Source organism: Apteryx mantelli, chromosome 25, assembly GCF_036417845.1.
Source record: "Apteryx mantelli isolate bAptMan1 chromosome 25, bAptMan1.hap1, whole genome shotgun sequence".
NCBI lineage: Eukaryota > Metazoa > Chordata > Aves > Apterygiformes > Apterygidae > Apteryx > Apteryx mantelli.
Window position 1 is genome coordinate 11040079 of NC_090002.1, and position 24929 is coordinate 11065007.

A 24929-nucleotide genomic window follows, 5' to 3' on the forward strand; every position below is an offset into this window, starting at 1 on the left:
CTAAAGAGATAATAATATGAAATAGGGGAATTTATACTATAATTTCCTTGCGTAATGCAAACTTACAGGATACAGAAGAAACATCTTTGTTTGCACAGTATCATCTATATTAAACAAATGCCTAAGAAGTCAACATACTCAATGTGTTAAGAAGCAACCTTTTAATAAAGAAAGCAGAACCATACTTTGCTGTTAACAAGTATTTTGAAAAAGGCTTATGAAATCAAATTGAAGCCAATTATCTTCTGCATCTGCAGCTGAGAAGGAAGTGTCAATACTCAAAACATCTGCTCAATTTGTGTTCTTTCATTTCTTACAAAGTAAGCATTAGCTTCTAGTTGTACAAGTGATTAAGAGAGCAATAAGATATTGCTCAACAAAAACTATTTCCTTAGATGATTACAGGCTCTAAGGTCAGAGAAATTCATAACATTAAGCATCGTTACCAGTGTAGAAGCCTGTGAAAGATACCGTTTTGAATAACACAGCTTTCTTTGCCTCCCCCCATCCAGATGTCAGCTAACCACACCCAGTGGATGCTGGAAGTGATGCTCATGAGATCAACGGAATCAAGCTATCATGAAAAGCAAGCTCCACTCAAATTGGAGTCAGCTGACGCCAGGGACTAGACAGCATGAAGACCTCTGTGTTTTCCATTATGAAGCTGAAGAGTGAAAGAAGAGTCCCAAAGAACTGGAAGAAAGAGAACACAACAACAAAAAAAAATGAACTCAATTTCAAAAAAACAACATACTTTTATAGGATTAAGGTATGACCAAAAAAATCCTGCATCTTTCCTCAAGACAATACAGAGCTACATCTCCCTCAGTACTGATGCCATGAAATAGGCTTGTAGAAAATATTAACAGATTTCTATACACCCCCCCCCCAAAAAAAACCACCACACCCATCAGCTGTAGGACAACACTGAACCCTCAACATCTGCCATATACAAAGCTTTACTACAATTTTGCTATTAGTAAATGGAGGCATAAAGGTTGAGACTGGCTTAAAGCTGATGAGACAACAAGGTGGCTGGGGAACAAAACTCGACCTTAAAACTCTCTGCTTTAACTGCACATCTTTTTATCTGAACAGTACTTAAAGCCACCGAATAGCTTCAGTAAGATTGTGATAACAGCTTATAGTGTGTTACTACAAAGAAGAATCTGACTTCAAATCCAAGGCGGGGGGGGGGGGAGGAGGAGGGGGAGAAAAGGCAGGTCTGGGAAGTCACGGCTCAAACCTTAACTCACCCCACCGTGCTTAGACGATACAGTCCACTCTCAGCTGGATGCTAGAACGCTGGGAGCACTCACAGGCCAAAGAACTCGCAATACCTAGGCGCAACCAGGATGAGTTAGGATAGCAGTTCTACATGCTACAGCTCTTCCAACTGCTCTAAGCTCTACATCTTCAGTTTTATGCGGACTGGAAAGGAGGGTAGTATATTTTCTTAGTTATTCAGGCATGTATTATTTATAGGTCATTGATTCAACCGTATAAAGACTGAACAGAGAATCCAGCAAGGACAGCCCATGCTTCCAGACAGGATCTGTATTCTAGATGCCATCTAAACAGTTCCAGAAATAAAGACTAGGTTAAAACAAACGGTGCAAACTCCCCTGCATCCTCCCAACCCATCTCCCCAATTATTCAGTGGGACTCGCATTATCCTCATACAAACCCTCTTTCCATGAGGCAGCAATGACAGAACTCATTTACTTTGAGGGCTTTACTTTGGCCCTCCTGGCTTATATCATAACCTCAAATATTACATTAAAAAGGCTTTTAAAACATAACATTCACAACAGCGCAGGAGCTTTTCATTGCAGCTAGCTTCTTCTCTGCCTGTTTGCGTGTGGCACCTTCACATTAAGTGCATGAGTTAAGATGTAGATTAGCAAGGCAAGAAACCTTTGCCCTTGGCATCGACACTCAGCTGTGACAGGAAACTTCAGGCTTTTTTTCTGTGAAGTGTAGAACCACTCATTACACATTGGCAGGGAAGTGCACATCTCCAAACTATACACATTTTCTCTTAGATAAGCAAAAGACTCAAGTGTTTATAAATATGAAAAGCTCAGCAGCTGGCTAAAAACTTAATTCTCCAGTCTCACTTAATGAGCTTTGGGGAAAGTGGTAGGGGGATTTGCTCAGAAAGCAAAGCAGAGTGTCACAGAAAACAGGACTTGCCAGACTAGGGTCTGTTTAGTCCCATATTCTGTCTCTAGCAATGGCTGCTATCAGCAAAACAGCAAGAAATGCTCTAATGGGTAGCTATGGAACAACGAGCAAGAAAAATCTTTTCTCCTAATCTTGTAATCACAAAAAATAACCAATTTTTAATTTAAGTCCCATGACTTCTTTCTTTTCTGTGAAAATATCAAGCAATCTATATCAAACACTCTGGAACATGGATTGCCTTCAGAACTAGTCCAATTCCCTGCACAAGGAAGTGCTTTCAATAAGATACTGGAACACTGTTGCAAATTTTTCAATAATATTAACTAATAATGATCTATTCTAGTAGCACATATTGGAAAAAAAGATAATTAGGCCTTATAAAATGGGATATATTTCTTTTGAAGGTAAGCATGTTAGCTGTTTTCAGGCACTTCTAACAAGACTGTTGACAGGGCCTGCTGTCACTCTGCATCTGTAATTTTCTTGAAGAGAAGACTTTTTGGTGTCTTTATGCGACATTATAGAAGGAATTGAGCAACATGACTTTTGCAAGTTTATTCAGAACTACCCAGTTCTCCATCTATGCAATTATTAAAAATTCATACCAAATAGAAAAAGAATCAGATCCTTTTGCCTGCAGTTTTGACAGAAATTGTTATGTATGACAGAATATTTTTCAGCTTACTCAGTGAACTGTATATATTAATGTCATCTATTTTTTGTGCTTCCTCCCTTCTGTATACTGAGAAAATCCTGAACAGCACCTGCTTAAGAAACAAAGCAGCCCCAGATTATCAGTAACAGAGGGATTCTCCAGATCAGAAGTTATCTGAAAAACCTGCAAGGCTGAGCTCTTAACCACAACACACACTGAGAGGGTACGCACTCTTTTTGCGGATCATACTGTATTCTCTACTGCTGCACATTCCATTGTCATCACCTAAAATGGCTTGCAGGGTACATCTTCCTCTAGTTGAGGAACAGTAAAACTGAGAAGTCTGAGTTTCAAGAGAACTAATAAGCACAGTTGGCTCTAGCTGGATCAGTAAATGCTCAGCACTTCTGGAAATATCAGTCCCTAATGTCTGCAAACCCTTCCACCTGTATAAAACATAACTAACATCCTTCTGGTGCCTGATCCCAAGGCCAGTGACTACAATGGAAAGACTGCCATCAATTTCAAAGGGAGCTGAATCAGAGTAGGTGCCAGTGCTGAAGACTTTTGTTGATGGTGTATTGCATTGTATACATTGGAACTAGCAAATGCTTCATTGTGATTTTTGGCCACTTGGAATATTTTTAGCAATTTGCCAAGGTTTACCCTGTGATTTATTATGGAGGAAACAAACTCAAGCACTAACAAATGAAAATATGTAAACTCAGACTTTTCAAGTCAATAGAAAGGTATTCAACTTTTTAAAGCTCTTTAGAGTCATGCAACTCAATATATATTCAATTGCTGGAAACAGCTTGATTAAGAAACAACTCAAATGTAATCTAAGCAGTCAGAATTAAGTCATTCAAAGAGATTATAGTGAAAAATTCCATATATATGATATTTTGCCATTGTCGTTCCTACAACTGTGCCCTAGATTTGTTGGAAATTCAGTAATTCCAATAATTTGTTGGAAGTGTATTTTGTATCACTTTTTCACTGAGATCAAAGCACTAAGTATCTTATCTTGAACTTTTATCTCAGTCTCAATAGTATCTTTACTTTTATTGAGATAAATATCTTTATCTCAATAGTATCATAAAAAATGCTTGAAATCATGAAAAACAATTTTTAATTTAGAAAGCTTAAAATATTAGAATTACCTGCAGGTATGACACTAGATAAAACAAATAATTGTTTTATTGCAGTATGTTTGGGGGGGGGAGTACAATATTTTAATAATTAAAAAAGGAAGAATATTAGTCATTAGACTATAAATGGAAGTTAAAAATAATCCCATCTAAAATAGCAGAAGATGGTGTCAACCTCAGTAGGATGATAAGGAATTCACTTATCCTCTCCATCTCAAGATTTCCACTTTCGCTGGCACTAAGCTAGCACACTAAGTGGCAAGAACCCCCTTTTCTGTACCTGCCATTGAGGTCAATTGGTTGGTAAAATTATGCAGTGATATGCATGCTTCTTGATCATCTTTTCAGCTGAACAGACATTATCTGTCCTTTCCTATAGAAAATAAGTGAAATAAATATGCTGCCAAATGAACAAACCCTTTGAGTTTTTTCCCTGCATTTGGACAACATGTCACTTGACATTCAAAATGCCATTATGCAAAACCAACTAACTTGCACAAAGTCTTTTTTTGGTTCAAGAAACCCAGAGAGAACTTCACCAAGCGATTCTTTGTTAGCGTAACATTTGACCTTGTATCTCTTTGGAAATCATACAACTTTGCTAATGCAGTCCTTACAGAATTAATCAAGCAGATAGTTAGACCCTAGTTACATGAAGCCAGCCAATTATGAGCAGCACTGAAATTTGTCACTGGCATGTCCAACCACATTTTCCAACATAAAGATCAACAGAACTGTGTGGAAATGGGGCCCCCACTCTCAGACCTGCATGACTTGGACACTGTAGACTAGAGTCACTAGCAAAGCCAATGTTTTAGGAACAATGTATTCTTAAGAAAAAAGGGCTTGTTTCCTAGGTCTCCATTACCTGGTGCATTAAAATAGCAAGAAAGCAGAAACTCTTTTACCCTGTCTTTTGACTAGCAAAGCCTGAATAAATAATGCACTGAGAGTTGAGTACTCTTCAGCTGGCACTCCACTCTACTGCATGATTATGGATCCATAGTTCAATAAAGGCCAAAGGCATTACATGGTATAGCTTGAGAAGAGGGGAGGGGAAGCTGCCTGTGCCATTTTTCCCTCTTTGTTGAGGTAAGACAGCAGAGCTTTGAGAGTTCAAGGAAAGCCAAGGTTAGAGCCAGTAGCATTGTTAACAGAGAGGCAACGAAGAGAAACCTGAAGAAGAAAAGGGGAGGGAGAGGAAGAAAAGAGAGGGGCACAGAAGGCATCCATAGGAACAACTGCCTCAACAGCAGACATATATTTAAAACAGCACAGATCAGGAATATATCAAAGCACTTTATCCAGATAAAAAGTTTGGTTACCATTGTAAAGTCCAATTTCCATCCTTGAATAGGTATTAGAATGACAGAACCAGAACGCATGTATTAACTACACTGGACACAATCCCCTATCTAGTAACTGGAACCAGACTGGATATAAAAATCATTGGTCTAGTTTCCAAAAGGTAAGTGACAGTTAACTAACTTTTGAAGCAGCTGGCTTGGAAGTGAATGATTAATTTACAACTGTTCTTGTCAGTTCCATTCGCTTAATGCTACTAGATTGCACTGCTCAGCAAGAAATCTTTTTTTCTGGGGTCCAGTCTGCCTTTCTACTCACTTTTTAGAATCTCCAGTTACCAATTTATTTTTTGTAGCTCTCACACTGCAATCTTCTATGAGAATAAAATCCACATTCAACACAAAGCTCAGTGGTAAAGTTTCTCAGGTGTTGAAATGCTCCTCTGATACCATAAAAGTGCAAATTAAAGCCATGGTATGTTATACTAACAATTTAACTTTCTGTCAAAATATACCATTCATTTCACCCAAATTTCAATTTCAATTGTCACTGAATACATTCTTACAAAGGGACATAAGGTGATTCATGGCCCACGCTTCTCATGAAGAAATGGCTTCATCAAGACAGGCCAGAAATGCTGCACTTGGTAAGACGGAACCTATGCAGTGTTATGAGCAAGACGAGATTGAGTACACTGCCACATTTGTACAGCTCCAGTTGATACCTGTCACCTTATCTCTGTATCTTAGCACCCAGTTCAAACGACAACAGAAAGTTCACAGACTATCACATTTAAGCCAGAAGTTCACTCCTCTACAATCACCATTTTGAAGACACACTTATTTCTGTTACAGTAATATAGAGGAAGCCTCATTATGGATCATAACCCCTTTACAGTACAGAGACATCACTACAATAACAGTCCTTGCTACAAAGACCTTACAGTGAGCTTGATGGAGTGCAGCAGTGGGAATGCGACAAACAGGATCAGAAGACCACAGGCTTAACATATGCAGAAGTCCTTTTACTATGGTAACCACACCAATTGTTGTTTGAATACTTAGTTCTGCAAATGACCATTATAACATGTGCCACTGCATACAAAAGCCTGGGTTCCACCGGCAACCTCATTTTTATAAGGTTGTAACAAAGCTTTGTGGACTTGAATTCCACAGGCAGATTCTTCATTATTCTGCTGGAAAAATCCATTGGTTAAGTGAAGGGACACAACTATGTTTCTGCATTCCAACAATTTAAATATTTCACAACATAACCACTGTTGCAATGACATCGCTGCTTTCTGACCCACCACTATGTACTTTCCTATGGATCTCAGAAGGATCCTGAGAACACAGACAGCAAAAGCCTGTCATTCATACTGCAATGTAGCATTTTTAGACACTTTCAAAACCAGGCTGTTTACTGCTGTCCAAGCTGTCCATAGCTAAGTTCTTTAGGACAAGGTAGCATTCTCCCACTAGTTTTGTGTCTTGCAAGCGAAGCAGATCTCAGTAACGTTCCACTGACTCACACAAAATACAGTCTTTGCAGAGATTTGCTAAACTGTTGTTGTATGGAAGAACTCAAGTCACTAAGCCTCTCTGTAGTAGCACCTTTAGAACATAGCAACTGCCCAAGCAGAATTCTAGAAGACTAGCACCCCTGTTTACAGAACAGTAATAATGCATATGGCAGAAGGAAAGAAGCTAAGAAGTTACCATTTGATAAATGATTGTGTCTAAATTTCCTGCACAAGCTCTAACACCTCCTGTATTAAGCACTGAGCAGACACGTAGTGAGACACTGCAAACATCTGCTGCACGGATGTTGGTATCTCTGATTTTTAAAAGGCAAGGTTGAGAAAAATAGGGTAAAATGGAAATACATTAAAGAAAATGTTACAGGGTTTTATTTGATTTCCAACTTTGATGCCATAACATGTCTTACAGGAAGATTTTACAATTGCTATTGTAAATATTGGAGCATCCATCACTGCTCACTGTAGAGCATTCCTTTGCAAGATAACAAAAAGCAGCAGCAAGTCAAACGGCTTATAGAGAATGTGCAAAGTTTTATTTGTTATGCACAATGTCCTCAACACGATACAAGATACAGATTTAAACAGTTTCTGCCTCAGAGAGTTTACAATCTAAACATTCTCAAGGCTTGGATTTTAACTCCTGTTGGCTCCTGGAAAAGCCTCTTAAATCAGAATGCAAAAGTTTTTTTACTTCCAGCTTGAATTTTAAGCTGAAAAATCAAGTCAATGAGACAGTAGAAGCCAGAGCTGCATTGCATTCAATGGGCATTCAGGAGTAACCTGATTAAATTGGGGGGGGGGGGGGGGGGGAACACGACATGACTACGAACCAAAACAAAGAGGAAAAAAAAAACACCACAAAAATCAGTTTTTTCTGGTAAGCTATGAATCCAGTTCTATTAAACATCACACAAATCGCACAGCACCTTCAGGAGCACGAGACTGACTACAGCCTCCAGCACCACAGACCATGGACCTCAGAACTTCCAAAGATCCCACAAATTCTCTAAGCAAGCCCCACGACAGAAACAATACTTACAGCTTTAGCAAAAATGACCATCAGCTCAGGGAACTGGTGTGTAAGGAGGGCAAGCATTGCTGAAAAGGAACATAGGCCTGCTGTGAAATGGATGAAAAAGGGAAGTTCCTTCTGTGGGTAAACGGAGACTTCATGAAACGCTGAAAGGAAAATATTAAGAATATTTATATTTGATAATCAAGGACAGATTTCTGAATTAAACACTCCATTCTACATTTACAGAAGGCGCAAGTGTGGACTCAACTATTGTGCAGCTCAAAATGTTAGGTCCCAGTACTTTACTCAAACTTTTTAAAGTTTTTCCCTGACATTAAATGCCTTTGCTTATTATTAACAGTCACTACAGCTTTCTCTTCCCAATCTTCTTTTCCACTTGCATGGGATTTATTTTTAAAGCATTTCATCAGGCTTAGTTTTTGATACCTGCTCTTTTAACAGGACAGAGGGAAGAGCTATAAAATTTACAAGCTGTCAAAATACACGTTCCAGACAAATTACTTAGACCAATTTAAGCAATTCAGGTGTTTTCAACCTTTTGAAGCATTAATTCTATTATTTAAGGAGAACAGCATTCATTTTTCAAGTATATTTCAGTTTTCCTGCTTCTCCTATTTTAATGGAATACTCGTCCACCTTAAGTTCAGTAAATCCAAAACAACCATCAGATCGTACGTGCACACAAGGTAGCTCCGTAAAACTTCCCAAAGATTTCTGGTTTGTAGACTACAGTACATTTTTCAAGCAGCTGACAGAGCAGATCTCAAAGAAAACAGCACCAGAACTAGGTTATAAATTCTGCATATAACAGTTCCTTGCAATTTCCAATCTATGGTCATGAAATCAAAAGAAGGTGATTAGACAGCCTAAGAGGCTGGCATATGGAGCTTTCAGCACTCAAGACACTAAAACTGATTACTAGCTGAGGACCTGTTTAGTGAATTTGTAATTACTTTCAGGCTCTGAATACCTGCAGTTCTGACTTATCAATGATTCTGAAAGGTTTTTTTAAATGAAAAGGTTTCTTTAGACACAAGTAATTATGAAAGGGTTGCACATATTTCTTCACAAGCTGGTTTTAAATCTACAAAAGCAAAATTTAGGGAAGCCTTTTTAGAAAAAATGAAAACATAATTGTTTCATTATTTGTTTTTATTGTACTAGTTTTTCTTCTTGTACCTGTATTTTTTGGCTTTTAACATGCAGCAGACTAAAGTCTGAGGAGGAAAAAGACAGTTCACCCTCCCAGTTACTGTTTCTGAATGCTGGCACATAAAAAAAGTTATCACTATAAAAGCAACCCCAGCAAAAATGACTTGTGCCTTTGCCTATAACTCAATGACAGAGGGCTTGGTTTTGTTTAGCTTTTACATCTGTGATTATGGAACACAACGCTGTAGAACACACAGCGTTCCATGTCTAACGCCAGTTGGAGTTGTTTAATGATATCCCAGAGATTATCAGTTCACCTTCTTAACAAGCAACCAGTCCTGCTACTTTATGATACAGTATGATAGCAATGCACTCTTTACCGAGCAAACAAAGGAATGGCTGTCTACTACTGAGTAGTAGGAAAGGATTAAAAAAGAGAGAAAGAGAGAGAGAGAGAGAGAGAGAGAAGGATTCTTTTTACACCAGTTGTTCCTACACTGAGATATTAGAATCAAATCCAAAATACATATGGACAACTAAAAACAATTCTATATGTTCACAGCCATTCGGGAATTGTTACTAGTCAGACCAATTCAGGGTCTTTGAATCATTAATTTGGCCAACGTTATTTTAAATAGATAAGTTTAAAAAATTAAGTGTCAAGATTTCTCGAGGAAGTAGTGCAATAAAAGTGTTAAGATGATTTTATTTATGGGTAGTTTTATATTTAAAACATAACAGGAATGCGTGAGTGATCGTGTTGAAATATGTGCATGTGTTGGTGTTTAATTATGCTGGGAAGTCTACAATTTAGGGTTAGTCACTAACCCAGGAATTCCTTGTGCAATATCCTGCATAAGTGAGAAATGAATAATTTAAAGCAGTCTGGGGGCAAATTTAAATTACACATTTTAAATATAACTTCAGGCATTTAAATAGGAATATGTATGTGCAGGTTTGCTTTTCCACAGCTGTGGTCTCAGTGGGTCTGCTGGTACTTTTGCAGTAGCCCTTTACAGTCCTCTGGGACTTGTGTTTCTTCATGATATAAAAGTTAACCTTAAAAAAATTCTATTAGCACATACAATTAAGAGTCCAATTCTTATCTAAATTAATGTTACTTTCTCAGACATAATGAGCGAAGGTCCTAATGGTTTATTTTCAGGTTGCCTTACAGAAACAAAAAACATGTAGGCTCATACTTGCATAAAATAATCTTGAGGTAATAGACAGTTGAAGAGCACTTACTCTTCAGTGTCAAGTGTTAGTATAAATCCATAAGAAGATCTAAATGGATAAAAAATTCCAGGAGGCATACTATGCAGTGGATGAATATGCACCAATAAATTAATCACAGAAACCAATAAACATTCTCTCAAGCTAAAGATTAACCAAGGACTTCCTTTAAGATCACAAACAGGTTTTGCCAGATACTTGAATGTAAGACTGGAACCATGCATTTACACATTTACACTTTGCTAAAAGGAAACAGCTCCTCTGCAACAGTAACCAAATCTATGACTTTTAAATGTGATTTCAAGAACTAGTCCATTTTTTTGCTCTCAAAGTTGGGAAAACACAGGTTGGATGTATCACACATGGAAATTTCCTCCTGGAAGGATCTATTAGGTTATTACAGAATCAAGCTAACATTTATCCCCATGCACATGTAAAGTGCTTAAGGAACATTTGGGAGGGACATCAACAAGTAGCTAAATCCCCTTCATGGGGAGCTCAAGCCAGAAACCACAGTAAGGTAAATACAGAACAACACAAACTGAATACTTCCTTAAGTTACGTTTTATCATCGATGCTTACAAACCACTTACTTGGCAACAGTTCTCTGTCTGCTGTTTCTGTACAACTCGGATAGGGATAGAAAAGATGGCCTTTCTCTAACGGGTATGGGATCATCCTAAACGCTGAAAAAAGAGAGTGACATTATATTCATAGCTAAACCAAGCAACCAGATTCCTACAAAGAGAACCAACTGTGATTGAGGTGAATAAAGGCAAAGAGATTAGTCTACTGTCCAAAAAGAAAAAGAAAAAAAAAAACACACCCAATGAAAACAAAGATACTTACTGCCCTCCCATGTACAATGTAGCAGATTTAGAGCTCCTTCTATCCTCTTCCAGTGCTGGAGATGAAAAAAAGCATATGCTACTGCCTCACTGTCCCCTCGTTTCAGAATATGCTCTGGAGGTAGGACTAAGCTTTTCATTTCTAGCAAATACTGAAAGTAAAAGTGGAAAGCACTTTGTTACACGAAATATTCTTAAATCCTTACTAACTGTGAAACATGAAGGATTATTTGAGGCATAACAGAGCACATCGCACAGAGACCAACTTCTGTCTGTTGAAGAAATAGCATCTATTTGCACAGGAAAGGGAAAAGGAAAAAAAAAAAGAAATATCAGTGTATAAGGCTCTTAAAATGAGATTTTCACATGCAGAGTATCAGGAAAAAAATGCATCTTCAGTGAGGCAAAATATGAAAGTTTTTGTAGAAAATGCATAAAATGTAGTGCTGCTGGTACAATAGCAATGAGCTGCAAGTTTAGGCTAATAAAAACCCTAGTATTTTTTACTCACTTTTATCACTTTCAATGCAGGAGGCTAAATATTTGTTAGTTCTCAAGTATCAGTAGCAAATCAGAAATTGGTGATAAGTGCCAGCATGCTAACGAAAGGAAGAAGAATCGAGCAAAATTCAGCAAATCGTGGTTTTAATGTGGTTTTGCTGTGCTACCACAAGTATCTCTGATTTCAGAATTTCTCAGTTTCAGCCTTCTTCCTACATGAGCAGGATACACAATGCACAAAAGAGCCAAAGACTACAAGAATTAATAAATTTTCCATTTCCCTTAAAACACAGGATATGCAATTTTGTTTTTTTCATTGTATATTAAAAAAAGAGAGGTATTCCTTTTGAACTTAGCTTTTAAAAACAGATAAGTAATTTTTAGAAGCATGAAATGATAGTTCCAGCTCTAGTATTTACTTAGGAGTTGTCTTCTCCTAGCATATAGTGTCTCATTCAATAACAGCCAAAGTTAATCCACACCTTTGATCAATGTGGCTGGCAATTCCTTTGACTGTCTCCCAAAGTGTAAGAATGCAGCCAACTCACCGATTTATTTCAGCAGATGCCACAAACTATGAGATTATTTACTAATCCAGTTTGAGGACTTAACTTTTCCCATTCAGATTCTTGAAGGAATGTAGTAGGGGTTGTGCCCTGGCCAAATAAAGCACATTTACTGCCTGGCTAGGTTCTTCTCTTAGTGCCTTGGGCCTACACTCTGGAGGGTAATATTCTTGCTAATCCTCACTAATCCTCTTCATTCTTTTTTTTTTTTTAAACACAGTAAAGGATCACTCACACAGGGCTGCTGTGGGAAAATGGTCTCAAATATCTGACCTTCGACCTGACTCCTCATGCTCTCTGCAGTGCCTAGTTTTCAGTTGTACTAACTGCTTAAAGAGTAGGGGAATGCAAATGCAATAGTGGTGATGAAGCCCCATTGCAAGTATAGCCTCAACATACTAATGCTAACCTCCATGCTTCGGAGTTTAACTACTCTTCACCCATAAGTTACCACATGAACAGAAAAAATTCCAGGATCTGGAAGATTTTAATATCTTTTTTATAACCATAAAACGGACAAGGTATTAGTATGAAAAGAATATATATATATATATATTTTTTTGCAGATTTAAGAAAGTCTTTTTACCCAGTTAAAATTTGTAAAATACTCAGAAGATGACTGGAAAAGAATGTTTTGCACATTATCAAAATGTAGCTACAGATCTCCCATTTGAAATGGCTTAAAAGCATCATTTTGTAGCACCATAAAATGCTTTCCTAACTTTTCAAACAAAAGCCATCCTTGTAAAAGCATAACTCAGAGCAAAAAGAAATAAACATTATTTTTATTTTCCTTATGCAAAATGATGTTATCTGCAAAGACAATCACTTTAATTAGACACAAGAACAAAGATTTACACTTCACATATTCATTCATTTTTAGTTCAGAGGAAAGGACAGACTGCAAATTTAGAAACTAGATTTTCTTCCCCACTAGTCCACCATAATGTATTGGGTAAATTACTTCACTTATTTGTGACCTTCCTCTCCTCTTTTTTCTTGTTTGTTTTGACTACGAATATTCTACAGCCCATACTCTAGGTAGCCAGCAACAGTAAAATTCTGCCTGGCAGTTTTATCAACAGGTGTTTCAAGGAGCTATTGTAATAAAAAACTAAGAAGAAATCTGGATATGTATGCAATTAGAAGAGGAGATCACAGTATTGCAACTCAGAATCAGTTTCCTGATTGTCTGTAAAACTACCAAACATATTTTGCAAGCAGACTGCCTGAAATGGTATCTAACTTCTTAAAAAAGGTACATGAGGCTCCTGAAACAACTGAAGGATATACAAAGGAACTTTTAGATAATGATAATGCGTTATAATCTTCTTCCCCTAAAGGCAGAGGGTAAAGAAAAATCTGTCTGAGACTGTCTGAAATGAACTTGCTACGCTCTTGATCAGTCATGCAAACAAGCAGCAATTTCTCCCAGCAATTAGCTTTCTCAGTGCACATTCTATTAGATTGGACAGGCAGACAGAATAGAGTGGTTGGATAATTCAAGCCTTCACAGCGATAGTCATTTGGCCTCCATGATTATTTGCAGAGGATTATGTCCAGAACTAAGCCAACTTTCTACATTCAAGACTTCAAACCGAATGCATAACCAATACTAGCACAGTAAAAAGCAAGAAAAGATTTTATTTTCACACAACGCTTAGTGGAATCTATTACCTTGGCTACTTCAGGTAATGATGGACATTAAGTTACAGCATGTAACAATACAGGTTCTTAATCTTGTTTACACAGTGATGAAGAAAATAAGTGACTGCAGATCTTTCAATAATAATTAGAGTTCTGGAGGCATGCTTTAAATACAATAGAAAGAAGTATTTTGAAGTATTATGGGTAGTTATTGTTTGGATAATTTAATTTGGCTTCAGGGATTTGAAAGACCTAAATTCATATTTACTAATACTTAGCTTACCCAAAGGGCCTTCAGCAATACATCACTGGATTTTCCAGCAAGTTAGAAAATTTTAACTTGCATTTAAACTTTTTTGTAACAAAACTATTGAATACTACCAATTATGAACAACTAATTAGAGCCAAACATTTATGATATAAACAACTCAAGGGCTGGAGTTATAACCAACTTCAAAAAAGCACAGGGTTAGAAAGGCTCAAACCACAAGACAATAACATAAGATGACTTCTCTCAGAAGATAAAGTAGTCCTACAGGAAATAAAATACTCTTACCTTTGGAACATGAGGGTTAAATTCCACAGCTCTGTGAATTGCTTCCACAGCATTAATTTCTGCTGTACTAAGGCCTCTTTTGGAGGCAGTTTCAGGGGAGAACCTGAAGGGAAAACCCATGCAGAACAAAATCGATAAATGCTAACCAGTTGTTTGTTTAAAGTTGGAACTCACCAAGAACTGACTGATTTATCAAAAATGAAAAATAAACCCTTCTAGCAAACAAATGCAAAGGCTAGTTTTGGTATCTTGACTGGCATCCATGCCAAAATGACAAAGATATGTTAACCTTTTAGAAACTTAATGTCAATCACCTAAGGTAATTGAGTTCTCAGTCTTTAATTAGATTGTTGCAACATGACCTTCTAAGGAGGAAAAGCTAGAATCACCTGAGGACTAGATCAGGAAAAAACAAATGCCAATATGAACTTCCACGAATATCAAGCACTTAATCCACACACAAAAAAACCCCCAAACCTGCTGAACATCACAAGCGAAATACTGAAAACTTAATTTATAGAAAAGTACATCTGTGGATATGTGCTTTTGGATAATCCCTTTACCTGCATTAATTTTACGGATGCTTAAAAAATTTTTTTAATTATGTTCAACTATCCTGGATTTTACACAAAGTAAGAGCATACTATTTGTCCATAAAGTTTATTTTTCAAGAGAAAAGCAAAACAATAAAAATTGAAAGAATTTTGTATAAATACACAGCTATTATTTTTAGAAATATAAGCACTATGTGTTGGATTTAGATCTTTTTAATTCACACTTTACAGCATAATCCAAGATTAGCAACAAATCACTGTTTTCACAAGTGGGCTTGCTTACCTTTCTGAAACAGCTCTGGCTTTTAACAGGGCTGCTGTGTAACATATTGCTGCTGATTTTGGAAGACTAATATCTATGATAAAATAAAATAATTAAACTGTAACATTTGAAAGTAAGACAAACATTTTAAACCCACTTCCTTTGAGCTTAAAGATTTTTATTTGGGTATACCATATAATAAATGTCACGTCTGGAACACTTCAGCTATGATTAGAAACCCTGAAATTCTTAGCCACTAAGCACAGTCTTCTGGTGACCAGTCAGTCTCAGATCAAAAACTCAGAGTTGCAGTTGGGTTGGAAAGAGTAATTCTTTCTTCTAAACATACCAAGATGCTGAAACTGGATTTAAAGAGAAATGCATGCCTAAATAGACACTTGAGAACAAGGTATTTTCCCTATATTAACCCATGGAGGTTTAAAATGAGCTTTTAATCTTCACCTTATTTTGCAACTGTATACAAACACAGAGTTTTACAAAATATTGAAAGAGACACTGACTAGAAGCTGACCAAAAAAACTACATGACAGATAGAAAAACTGTTAAAAGAAAATGCAATTTCCATTCTTTTCCAATTCAATGGGAAAAGTATCTATTAGTTTGATGCTTTGTAGAACAACTTCTGAGGCCAAGTTTGAGATGACAATTATAGATTAGAAGGTTAGCACTTCACAGTACAAGTTTACTTTAAAAGCAGACAAAGCCTGGGGTCTCATTACCAAGCATCATGTTGTGTATAGTCATATAGCTCTTGGGTTTTTTGGTAAATCCCATCCTGGCCTTTTGCTTAAGTAAATAAATAAATAAATAAAATTAAATTTAAAAAACCACCACACAGAGCACCCTTTTCTTAAGAAAGTCACAATTTCTGACATTAACAAAGACATCCTGGCAAAAGAGCAAATGGTTTTGTTAAATTAATAAGAACCCGTACAGCAAAGCATGGATGGTCAAATAATACAAGCACACAGCTGAAGTGGCCACACACAGGGGCACAGGATTTTGGCAAGAACATCATACTTCTGATTCCCTGAAGCAATAAAGAACTGAGACACAACAGAGAACACACTGACTTCTCAAGGGCATGGATCGCTGGCCACAAAATACTGCTTCTACGTCCCTCCATTCTGAAGATGATTAAAGGGACAGTTTTGGCAGCAGCACTTGGTACACTAATGACCTGGGTGTTAGCTACATGGCAAAACTCTGGGGACAAGTAAGTACCTATTTCATTAACATTTATCTAGACCTGTGCAACACCTGCAACATTCTGATTCAGAAGCATAGTGAAAGCAAACCACTGTCATTTAAGGGAGAAAAGCTTGTACACCACCAGTCTCTGGCAAGCAGACTCAGTATTACAGAATAGTCAGAACAAGACCAGAGGATGACAGAAAGGAAGGCTACCTTTTTCAGCCTATCTACATCAAATACTTTAAGGGGGCTATATGACAACTGAAAAAGGCTGATGGAACTATTCATAACCAGGGATCTAGAAGAGATTTAAAAAAAAAAAAAAAAATCCTTGAGTGGAGGCAAAGTGAACTTCAAGATCTGTTTGTGGATTAGTGGTAACTTAAGAACATGATACTTAATTCGTATGTAATTTAGCTTGCCTAAATTCGGATAACTCCATCTTGAGCTCATCATTTTAAATGGAAAAACCTGACTCATGCTCTAAAAGTGCCTTTTGTGGGTGATGAGGGGAATCTAGCCAACTAGCTCAGACATTGGTAGACACCTGGCTTTTGAACAGACACACTTTGCCCCCTCACCTATACAATTATACATAAACGTCAGTATTTTTCCAATAGACATTACTTACCGTCATACTTCGCTAAAACTGCCTGGACATCTGCATAAGCCTGTAATTCCAGCAGTGCCTCCAGGAGGTTTTCATGAATATTCAGCATGCTAAGAAGTGGAAACTCTTTCATTAACTGCAAATCAATAAAGAGAAATAAATTAGGTATGATTATATAGTATTTTATTTGAACTCCTGAAACAGTTAAGAAAAAAATACAATAATTTAAGCTTTGTCAATGCCCTGTTCTTTTGCAGTGTTGAAAACAGGCATGTAACCAAAAGTACTGCACCATCCCTACCTTAAAGGGGTCACTTTTTTTGCCTGCATTCATCTACCGGAAAACAAGTATACTTAGGTGTTCATACACAATACTTTTAGCCCAGATTGGCATGTTTCTCCCAGTGGGCTGGTTTGGTCAGTATATTTTTGTGTAATAACAATTTATGATACATCTTGGGCAAGCAAAAGGTAAGAGTGAAATACGATGAAGTACAAAGTTTGGCTATTTTGATAAGTTAGTCATTGACCCAAGTGTGAAGCAAACTTGACAGCAAAACTGTGAACATATGCCATTATATAATGTGAAAATTTAGTTTCTAGATACAGGAATCTAAAAAATTGTCATCGCCATCCCCCCCAGTAAGTAAATCCATCATGATATGCAAATCTCACTGGGAAATAATTCAATTAGATTCACTATGATGCCTAGAAAGGGAGTTTTACATGACCAGTTTGGACAACGTGACTGAAAAACATCAGGAGTTGCTCACACTTCTTTTAAATTACTTACATCTCTCATCATTTTTACAGCTTCTCTTATTCTTCCAAGTTTTCTTGCACACATAGCTAGCCTCCTTTTCACATATACCAATACATTGGTGTCTCTTCCTGATTAAAAAAAATGGAAAATTAGTCCATCAGTTACAATCCTTTTAAAAAAACAAATAAACATGAACACACACTCTAACAGGAATATTTCAAAGTAGCTAATCCAGGTGCAACTGACTGTAGAACCAAAATAGTAAAGATACATTCAGGATTGTTGTCATCATCTTTTCTACACCTCTAAAATGAAGATATAGAAATCTCTCTCTCTCAAAAAAACAAAACAAAAACATAGAACCTGTTCTTCCCTAACCGTATGTAAAAGTATAAAATAATTAATAGAGCTGTCCCAACCAAAGCCCATCTAGACCAATGTCAGCAAATCCTTTTAACAAGGTTAAACGGCAAAAAAATTAGACTCCCCCCCCCCCCCCCAAATGTTGGCTGGAATAAAAGGAGCATCAACAAGACAACCTATGACAAATACATAGCATAACTACCACTTTCTAAGTTTATTCTGGTACTACAAAAGATCACACAGCATGTCATGCTAAGCATAGCTAAAACAGTAAGAACTGCTACACTGATTTGGGAATTAAACTTGAATCACTAATCATAACTTTCATTTTACTTTGCTGCTGAAAAACAGGTGTTTGTTTATCTGGTTCAAAATGCTTACTCAGCTGTGCTTCATGCTGAGGACTTTGGGAATGGCAGTTTTGAGACCTTCTGTAAATTGTTTCTCCTGCTTTCAGAGCCTGTTTAAAATACTTCTCAGCATCTACAATAGTTGTTGCTTCTTCCTCAGCCAGAAGAACATATGCAGTTGCACAGCTGTAACAGCAGAAAAAAGACACAAAATATTCTAAGGGACAAAAAGCTTAATATTTTTGAGTAAGCGTAAAAAGCTTCCGAAATAGGGAGTTTTTGCTCGTGTTTAGTATCTAAGCATTGACAATAGTAAACTGCTGTACCATAATATTCACTGGTTATGTTCAAATGGTGAATGCCAGGAAAACAGAAACCTTTCAGCTTTAAGGCAAAATAAACATTCTGAGAAAAAAAAAAAGTTATAACTGCTAGTAAAATTATTTTCCATTAAATATTTAAAATGCTGTGATAATTGTGTGAAATTCCTTTTTGTTCTATTGGTTTGTTTTCTAAAACAAAAAGGTAAACCTTTTTACACAAAAAGGACCAGATTACAAAACAAAATTGATTGCAGAAGTGAGTGAAATTTTTTGGTTTGTGTTATACAAGTATATTTAAAACCCTTAGAACAACATCATCTATGAACTCCCAATACAGTACTATCACAATGCCATTCCTGATACACCTAGATTCTCATATTCAGTTTAGGCTGTTCCACCTCAGCATGAGTTTTCCTGTGTTATTGCTACTGATACAAAGATTAAAAAAAAAAACCAAACTTTTCTAAGAAAAAAGGGAGAACAAAAGCTACTTTTTCTAAAACATAGTTCAATGCTTCAGTGTAACTGACAGCCACGTGTGTGATTCTCATACTCGCAAAAATCCCTCTTAAAGTATTTAGAAACTTCTCTTGCTAATTCTAAATAATTAGGACAAGAAACTGATACTGTGGTCAATATTATGCCATTTAATCTTTCACACCGGAAATAAAGAAAATTAACTTATATTCTAAACTTACTCATTGTTCAATTCTAAAGCTTGATAAGCTGCTTTAATCCGGGCTTGAGGGTTTCTCTCTCTCCATGCTTTCTGCATAACTGTTGCAAAAACATTTAAAAGGCTGGTGAGGAACAGAAATGCAGGCTAACACCTAGTTAACCAATCAGAAAAGCTGAGGCAATATTGGCTGTTTATGTTTCAATTCTACTAGATTAACATTCGCTTTCTTTTTGCGAATTCACCTTTGCTAAACAACTGCTATAGGGAAGAGTAAACAAGCATTTTAATTCCAGCACGAGCTTCTACCACAAGAAGCAGAATCTTGCAACATCTGATTATGTCACAGATTTAATCCAAGATAGCAATACCAAAAAGAAGATTATTCATTGACCATTTAAGAACTCCTAAACTGAAACAAAAGGCAGCTTACATAACCAGGCAGATGTACAGTTTCTAAATTGCTACAGATTTTTGGAAACATTTCACAAGGTTTGTTGAAAGCTTGGCAGGAGCAATTGTTAAACACAGGTTCTTGCAGACCTGCACAGAATTTTAATTTAAGCTTTCAAACAGAACTTCAAAGAAAGTTGATATAGTAAGATGTGTGTTGCACAGTTATTATTTCATACTTCAGTGTTTGGACAACCAGATCATACAGGGTTAAACAATTTATTTTTAAATTTACAAAGCATGTTTGAGTGGAATAACATGGCAAAGCCAGTTCAAGATATAATACAATCATTTATCATCTTATTAAAAGATGTTCTAAGAAGTAATTAAAAACAAAGGATGAAATCTACCTATTTAAAAGGTTTATTTGAATTACTACAACTCAAATTCAAAATTAGTCAGATGAAGAGCAAACAAAAGGTTCAGTGAAGCATCTCTACACCCTTCCCCATATGTTTCTACTAGAGAAAAGTGGGATCCCAAACTGGGAGCCAACTTCAACCAAAAGAAAGACAGCTTACTTACAGCTACCATTTTCTAGGCAGAATTAATAGCTTTCACACAAAATAACAGTTCTGAAAGAACTCCAGAACATTACATTCATGGAAATAAATATCTGGCCTATCTCAAGTATGATAAGAAAACTGAAGAACCTATGCATGTTTCTTTTGGAACAAAACTTTCTGCTGTCCAGCAAGAATAACGTGGAAAAATGTTCAAGTTCTCTTTTGGAAACAAAATATTAGTCTTGGCTTAGTAAGCGAGACAATACACTCCATTTGTGAAGCAAAAACACATCAAACATGTCACAGCTAGCTGACAAGTAATGCTTTTGGAACTTGACAAATTGGTAATAGTTAGCACCTAGTCTGACAATAACCAGGTTGAGTACATTTTCTGCACTAAACATTTGGAATACTATAATAAAATCATGGAGACAGCACTGTTTCATATGATAGCTTGTGCTATGCTGACATATATTAAAAATATCCGCTTTACACATTTCATATATATATCTCATACATATGTCATTGGTACCTGTATCTGAAGGCCGAAGGGCATCCGTATCACATGTGAAAAAGTTCTGATGATCTTGAGCAGACAAATTCATGTCGTAATATGTAAGAGGCTCCTTCCCAGTCACCCACATGTACCTTTAATAAAAGAAATTTCAGTAATATGTGCTGCTAGTAAATGGTAATGCTGATCCCAAGGAGGATATCTGATGTGCTTAACCGAAGCTAGTGCAGAAACCTTATTAATAAGGGAGAGGGCTACTAACCAGAAGTTTTCAAAGTACTACTGCTCCATGATCTGTACAGGTTGCCAGAAGGCTTCCTGCAGAGGAAAAAAAAGTCTTTTTGATCCCAAAGTTCTAAATGACTGGGGAACTGGCTACCTAAGAAGCACCTTTTCCTATGAAATAGCACAGAGACTTACAGCATGGCTATATTAGTTTAAGAAGTGAGATTTCAGATTTAGAATCACTGTCTCAACATCTGAATAAAATAACTCAACAGCTGTGAGACCATCATTTTCCTAGAGTTTTCCGAAAAGAACAACAAAATAAATTCAGCAGTATTTTTCTCCTACTTTACTCTGAAAATCTGATGATGTTTACAATAATATTCTCATTCTTAACATTGAAACTGCCAAAGTCTGGATAGGTGCTTTTTAAACACAGGACTGGCATCAGTCCAAACTTCACCCCTATAATCTTGTAGGTCTTACTGTCTCCCAATAGTATTATTGCAAGCTCTGGGAACACAACAAATACGTTCCAGACTAATTTTAAAACTAGCAATGAAAAATAAGATTATTAATACCTGCTATATTCTGCCCCTCTGAAAAGATTGAGAGGATTTCGCCACACTTTGCACTCTGAAAAAAGATTTAAAAAAAAAAAGTAAGTACTTTCTGAATTAAGAGCACAAGAAATACTACCATGACTTTAAAATATAGTAACTACACAGTTTTACTTCAACAACAAATCCCACAACTGGTTTTAATCTGAGATTTATACAGTTTCATCTCAGTTATGTTTTTTTTTTTTTTTTTTTTTAAACACATATGATCTTTTTCTGCTCCCTAAACTTCTGTTGTCCCATGGATCTTTTCCCCCCAGCATTTCCATCATACAAAAGCACACAGTGGAAAAATTAAACACTGCTATGCACATTCATGCAATGTTTATCTTGTACATATTAAGAATAGCAAAAATCTATTCTTATTGAAACAGTTCTAGATAAACGTGTAATATTTTGAAAATGATGTTTTTGATAATGAATGTTTTAGATTAATGATACTATGTAACATATTATGTATCACTTAATTTCTTTTACCATTATTAATAAAACACATTGGTAAAATGTAGGCCTTTCTCCAGTTACTGTAAGCACTAATGCAGAATCAAAACCATCCAAAAGAAAAATAAATTCACTTGAACAAGGCCTTCTTGAAGCTCAATGAAAACCATAGGGATGCATTAACAATCACCTGGCATATTCTGCCTGTTTGTTTCATTCTCTCCACTGTTAGCTGAGAATGCTACTGGTGCTGGAGGGCTGTTTTCTGCTCCACCAATGAGGGGCCTCAAATGACTCACAGATACCTGCTCAATGAAAGATGTGCCATATTTTCGGAAATGCCACCACTCGAACACCTGTCACAAGAGTAAAAAAGCACCAGAAATTTCCTTAGGCAACACTCTTCCAATATAAACCTAAGAAACGAAAAGCAAACTGTGAACAGCAAGGACAGTCCCCTGCAAATGACTACAGACAGAACTTATCTACATACAAATTAACACCAATTAACTGTTTCATGCCTGTCTTGTCATGCAAGATCTCCCACATAACATGAAAGAGACCGAAAAAAAATAGTAAAAATTTCATCAAACATGAGTTCCCCCTCCCCGAGTTATTAAGCTAAATTCTAAACCATTTCAGAAGGTGCTTGGATCTTTTAATACCAAAGTGTGCAGTATGGGGAAACTAGACGTAGAGGCAAGAATCACAAGCTGGGTGTAGCTTTTTCATTTTACAAAATTAATCTAAAAAATAAAGCACAAAATGGAGAGTTAAACTGAGATGTTCTGCCAGTCAAACTCCTAAGAGGGAAGTTTTAAGCAACGGTAATCTAGTTCACTTACTAGAAATTTTGGATCAAAAGCACTACTGTCTTTCTCTTTATGCTATTAAAAGCATCTGCTTATCACAGTCCTCAAGCACTATACTATATTGTCAGCCCTGGACCAACTTATCTGAGTACTTCCATTAGCATGCAGAAACAAGTCACATTCAAACAAACGGTATTCCTTGTTATGAAACATTACTACAAGTAGTTGCTGCCCAAAATCCACTTTTTTTTCTTTTAAGAAACATATTTTGCATAATTTCCATATATACAGATATAGATATACACACACATCTTAAAACAAGCCTGAATTCCTAAAACAGGCACAGGTTACTTAAGACTTATTGAAACATGCAGGATACATAGTAAGAGAGTGCTTACAATACACCAGAAGAGATACTAAACAGTAAGTTCCCTTGTAGTACAAAGGCACCCTCTAGAGTCTGTTCAAAAAAAGTTTATTGCATTTCACCTTAACAAGTTCAAAAGATGTTAAAAAAAAAGGGGGGGGGGGGAAGCAAACTACTTACAAATATCAGTCCAGAAATAAAAGATGAAGTCACAGTAAGTGCAAAGTAGAATTTTGGTGTCAAAGTGCTTAAGAATACAGTCACTGTTAAGAGAAACAAAACCAAAGAGTTTATAAGCAGAACCAAAAAACACAAATAACTTGTTTTTAAACAAACAATACTGTATAAAATACTATGCAAACATATAATGCAACATCGCCTTAGTAACGTTACAGATAACGGTTATTTTGTTAGAGAACCCTTTTCATCTGTCACCTTCTTGTTGGAACTGTCTAACATTAGTTAGGTTATATATGCCACTTAAAATCTCTGTGCATATGCTTGGATAAAGGCGGCTATGATTTCAACTATCTGCATGGCTGGTGAATAATAACAAGCCATTTTAATGCATTATTTTATTTTAATCTAAAACTGAAAGTTATTGTTCGGATACAAGTTTCTATTCAGTGTTAACAAGGACACTGAGGAAGCTTACTTTTTGAAAAAGCATATTCCTGCGCAACACTAAAACAAAGATATAAAATATAACAAAAAGTGAGCCAAAATTAATATGTATTATAGTGTTGCACAGTACGACATATTAGCACATTGTGTCTTCTGTATCTTATATAGATTCCCTTTCTTGGTATTCACAGGAAAACGCAGTTCTGTTATCACTCTGGCCATGTTTTCTAACTAGAACTAGATGTGATCTTTCCACCTGTCACTCTATAGCCTCATCCAGGCTAGCAGCAGCGGGAAGAGGCGGCGAGAGAAATCTAGCAGCGTATGGCACCACCAACCGGGGAGCCGCGCGACAGGCACGACCCCCGCTGGGGAGCCGCATCCAGCCGCCGCGGGTTCAAGCTAAGTTTAACAGCGCAGGCCCCGCCGCCGCCGCCGCCCCCGGCCTGGCCCGGCCCGCCGCGCCTCACCGGCCGCCAGGCCGTCGCGGAGCCGCAGCGGCACCCGCAACACCACGTAGAAGAAGCCGAGACCGGCGGCTGCCGCCAGCAGCCCACGGGCCCAGGGCGCCGCCGCCGCCGCCCGCCGCCGCAGCTGCTCCCAGCGCCGCAGCGCCGCCGCGGCGCCCGGGCCCGGCGCCGCCCGCCCGCTCCCGCTCCCGCCGCCGCCGCCGTCCGCCATGGCCGCCGCTGCCGGGGCACGACGGGATAGGGGAGGACCGCGGGGCGGGGCCCAGTCGCCCAGCCTCCCTTCCTCTCTGCTTGCTTGCTTGCTTGCCTGCCTGACTGCCGCAGGGCTTCCGGCGCGGGGAACCCCGGCCCCGGGGCTGTCCCCCAGCCCCGGCATTCTCGACCGCAGGCGGCCAGCCGGT

At 37.4% G+C, this 24929-nt stretch overlaps 1 protein-coding gene across 2 annotated transcripts; it reads right to left on the reverse strand.

Annotated features, from left to right (window-relative positions):
• Positions 1-146: 146 nt before the first annotated feature.
• ST7L (suppression of tumorigenicity 7 like) lies at positions 147-24739 on the reverse strand. 2 transcript variants are annotated; one of them, XM_067310824.1, is made up of 16 exons: positions 24529-24739; positions 23615-23697; positions 22446-22611; positions 21776-21830; positions 20988-21103; positions 19519-19597; positions 18529-18683; positions 17815-17912; positions 17043-17157; positions 15218-15290; positions 14381-14483; positions 11112-11262; positions 10856-10948; positions 7878-8017; positions 1257-1340; positions 608-693 (listed from the first exon to the last, which is right to left on the reverse strand). In XM_067310824.1, exons 1-15 carry the CDS (start codon positions 24737-24739, stop codon positions 1287-1289), a joined length of 1692 nt encoding a protein of 563 aa, XP_067166925.1. In that variant the 3' UTR covers positions 608-693; positions 1257-1286. The 2 variants fall into 2 exon arrangements, with proteins under 2 accessions (XP_067166924.1, XP_067166925.1); XM_067310823.1 differs by lacking the exon at positions 1257-1340 and having other exon boundaries at positions 147-693.
• Positions 24740-24929: the final 190 nt, after the last annotated feature.